At 36.7% G+C, this 3,055-nt stretch overlaps 1 protein-coding gene across 7 annotated transcripts; it reads left to right on the forward strand.

Annotated features, from left to right (window-relative positions):
• Positions 1 to 1,662: 1,662 nt before the first annotated feature.
• On the forward strand, positions 1,663 to 3,049 carry LOC106321572 (NAC domain-containing protein 69-like). Of its 7 annotated transcripts, XM_013759823.1 has the most exons (4): positions 1,663 to 1,955; positions 2,072 to 2,181; positions 2,251 to 2,348; positions 2,591 to 2,914. In XM_013759823.1, exons 1-4 carry the CDS (start codon positions 1,802 to 1,804, stop codon positions 2,616 to 2,618), a joined length of 390 nt encoding a protein of 129 aa, XP_013615277.1. In that variant the 5' UTR covers positions 1,663 to 1,801; the 3' UTR covers positions 2,619 to 2,914. The 7 variants fall into 7 exon arrangements, 2 of the variants coding, with proteins under 2 accessions (XP_013615277.1, XP_013615275.1); XR_001266101.1 differs by lacking the exons at positions 2,072 to 2,181; positions 2,251 to 2,348 and adding an exon at positions 2,921 to 3,049 and having other exon boundaries at positions 2,588 to 2,761; XR_001266100.1 differs by lacking the exons at positions 2,072 to 2,181; positions 2,251 to 2,348 and adding an exon at positions 2,921 to 3,049 and having other exon boundaries at positions 2,591 to 2,761.
• The last annotated feature ends 6 nt before the right edge of the window (positions 3,050 to 3,055 follow it).

Raw genomic sequence — 3,055 nt, forward strand, 5'->3', positions numbered from 1 at the left:
TTAACAAAAATATGAAAAGTCTCAAATAAAATAGATGAAATTTTGTCTTCAGATACCAATTACGATATTTTCTTGTTTATTTCATATGTAAACCATGATTTATTAGTCGTGTTGATTATAGTAACTACATATAATACATAAATTATAACATTTATATACTAGTTATTCAATTTTTTAACATGTTTAGTTGTAAGAGTTATACTGGTTGTACCCAGTCGAATGCGGATGAAATAACGAAAATTGTGTGGCTTTGAGTTGATCACGTGATTGAGATAAGGAAATAGAATGAGAGTGAAGGAGAGATGAGTGAAATCGATGGCCAAAATTAAAACATGATGAGAAGATCCGACACCTCATGATTAAGTTTCATTAATGGCAATCTTGTAATATTTCATCCATTCTTTCTTCTCATGATTTAATGACTCTCATTAAAACAGAAATGATTTGATCAAAGGGTTCATATTGACCCATCATTAATGGCAAAAACGTCATTTACACATACTTGGTCCACATAGAATAATTTTGGTGGTGAGAGATTATTTTTTGGCCATTTGTTCCATATGAGATTTTTGTCCGGAAATAACAAAACGAGAGTGATGCCAAGTGCCTTTCCCGTATATTGGATCCGCTCCGGAGAGTTCGAGTCTTAGACATGTGTGCTTCGTCTTTTCCACTACTATAGTCTGAATCCTTTTTGCTATTGTGGATGCTGACTCAGCATCAGTGTTAAAACTCCATTGCTTACATGGATGATGACTCAGCCTATATGTGTAAAATTCCAAAAAAAAAATTACATTACATTAACTACTGTTTTTATTCACGGACATTCTCATTACAAAATTAAAGAATTTTTGATTCTGTTTTCCAAATACTATGAACTATTTTATCGCAACATCCTCAATTTATTTTCAATTCAAAAATATTTTTTTTTCTTTTTTTAAGGAACATTAATTCTTTTATGACACAAACCTGGATAATGTAGTATTTTGATTTATACTAGTACAAGAAAATGACACTAGAAGCCTCTCTATAAAAATAAATCTTTTCCATTGAATATCATCCTTTGGCTCATAAATTTCCAGAGCCACGAAGGTCTGATTTCATCTTCTTTCGTTTCTCATCTATGTTCTTCATATGCGGATATAAGATTTTTATTTGGAACAGTTTGATGTGGCGGATCTAGAGTCTCTTATCTTCTCGATTTTTCCACGTAGTAGCGGTGTATCTTCTCTCATGCATGTCTGGTTCCGTTGAGGACATGTCTCAGCGTGCTCCTTTAGGGGTTACATGTCTTCTCTTCCAGCTTGCGAACACCAAAGGTGTTTAGATTGGTGTGTTTGTCGGTGTAGGGGAGGCAGTGAACTGTTTGGTGGTGTGTAGCAGCGAGGAGCTTGAACTGCTAGATTCATGATCAAGATTTGCATTTTTAGGGGATAGCACTACAAAAAATATGGGTATTGGTAGCAATTCACGGTATCACGAATTCACCAACTGCTATTAAAAGTATCAAAATCGGATCGTAACTCTATTATAGCATTAAAATTGCGCTGCAAAAAAATTTCACTAAACGGAAACACAAAAATCACTGCAATAGCTAAAAAATAATTTAAGAGCCAAAACACTTGGCCAATTTTTGGTTTTCCGCCATTCTCACTCCAGACATCTCTTTATTTTATTTTATTTATTTTTTGATCAAATATCCCCTTTATTTCTTATGGCACAATCACCTTGAATTAAAAACTGAAAATCTAGAACCTCTTCTTCTTCATTGTTTGCTTACGATCTCTCATCATCCAAGTAAATGAAAAATTATCCCGTGGGGTTTAGGTCTAGTCCTATGGATGAGGAATTGATAAACTTTTATCAGAAGAACAGAATTCTGGGTAATAGTTGGCTCCTTGACGATTCGATCAGCGAGATCAACATCTATAGCTACGAACCAGCGTTTCTGCCTGGTAAGTTTCTCAATCTCAATTCACCTTGAAATCAATCGTGTTGTCTGATTTGGGTTATCGAAGATCGAATCGAATGATCTTGTGTGGTACTTCTTCTCTCGTATGAATCCACGAAGAAGAGGCCAAGGAGGACTACACGTTCTGGGTTTTGGAAAGTTACGATAGGAAAATCAAGGATAAGGGAACACTGGATCTGCTCTTTCCGAGAGAAAGTTCACCGGTTCGGGTGACACTCTTCATCTTGCTCCTCCTGTAACCTCTCTCTTCCGCCATCACTTATCACTGTGCTACACAGGACTCGCCGAACTTTATACCGTCCAATCCTCCTCCCCCTCTCGGCCGTCACTCCTCACTTCCTCGCCTCACCGTCAGATCTGCCGTCACATCCGTTCGGTCATTTAATCCTTTTCCAAGTCTTAGAAACACCAAAGTCTTTGTCTTTGCTCTGTTCTTGGCTAGAGTTTGGTTTTTTCCCTGTTCTTGTTCACCTTTATGCTCTATGTTACAATTTAAAGTCTTTACTTGCCTATAGTTTATGTATTTACTCCGTTTCTTCTCTGTTTTGGTCATGAAGAACACTTGACTAAAGTTTTTATCTTGACTAAAGTACGGTGCTTTGATTGTTACGACAGCAGAGAGGGAGCGTGGAAGTTGGAACCATGATGAATGCATTTTTGGGGGTTGATACACTTAAGCGATGAAGAGAGTTGTAGTCTGCTCTAATAAATTGATTTTGTTTGATACTCAAGATAATATATTGATATGGTATCAGTTGAACTCCAGAAGCAAAGCTATTGTGACCAAAGGTTTGGCTTTTAAAAACTTTTAGTTGTAGGGGAAGTTCAGAGCTTGAGATGTCTCGTTTTCGAAAATTGATTTGTGGTTCTTGTCGTCTCATTATAGGACTTACACTTCGAAATCGATTCTGGGTTAAGTCTCTGACTGTTTTTTCATGTCTGTTGCAGATGAATGAATCCATCTTAAAGGCTGCTAGGTATTTGATTCAGTAGGAATGGTGTAGAGCTGTTGGTTCCTATATACACACACACGCTGAGATTATGTTAAGGAGAGGTGGCAATGAAGAGTATGCTTGGAATAAG

This window comes from Brassica oleracea, unplaced genomic scaffold (genome assembly GCF_000695525.1).
Source record: "Brassica oleracea var. oleracea cultivar TO1000 unplaced genomic scaffold, BOL UnpScaffold02032, whole genome shotgun sequence".
Taxonomy (NCBI): Eukaryota; Viridiplantae; Streptophyta; class Magnoliopsida; order Brassicales; family Brassicaceae; genus Brassica; species Brassica oleracea.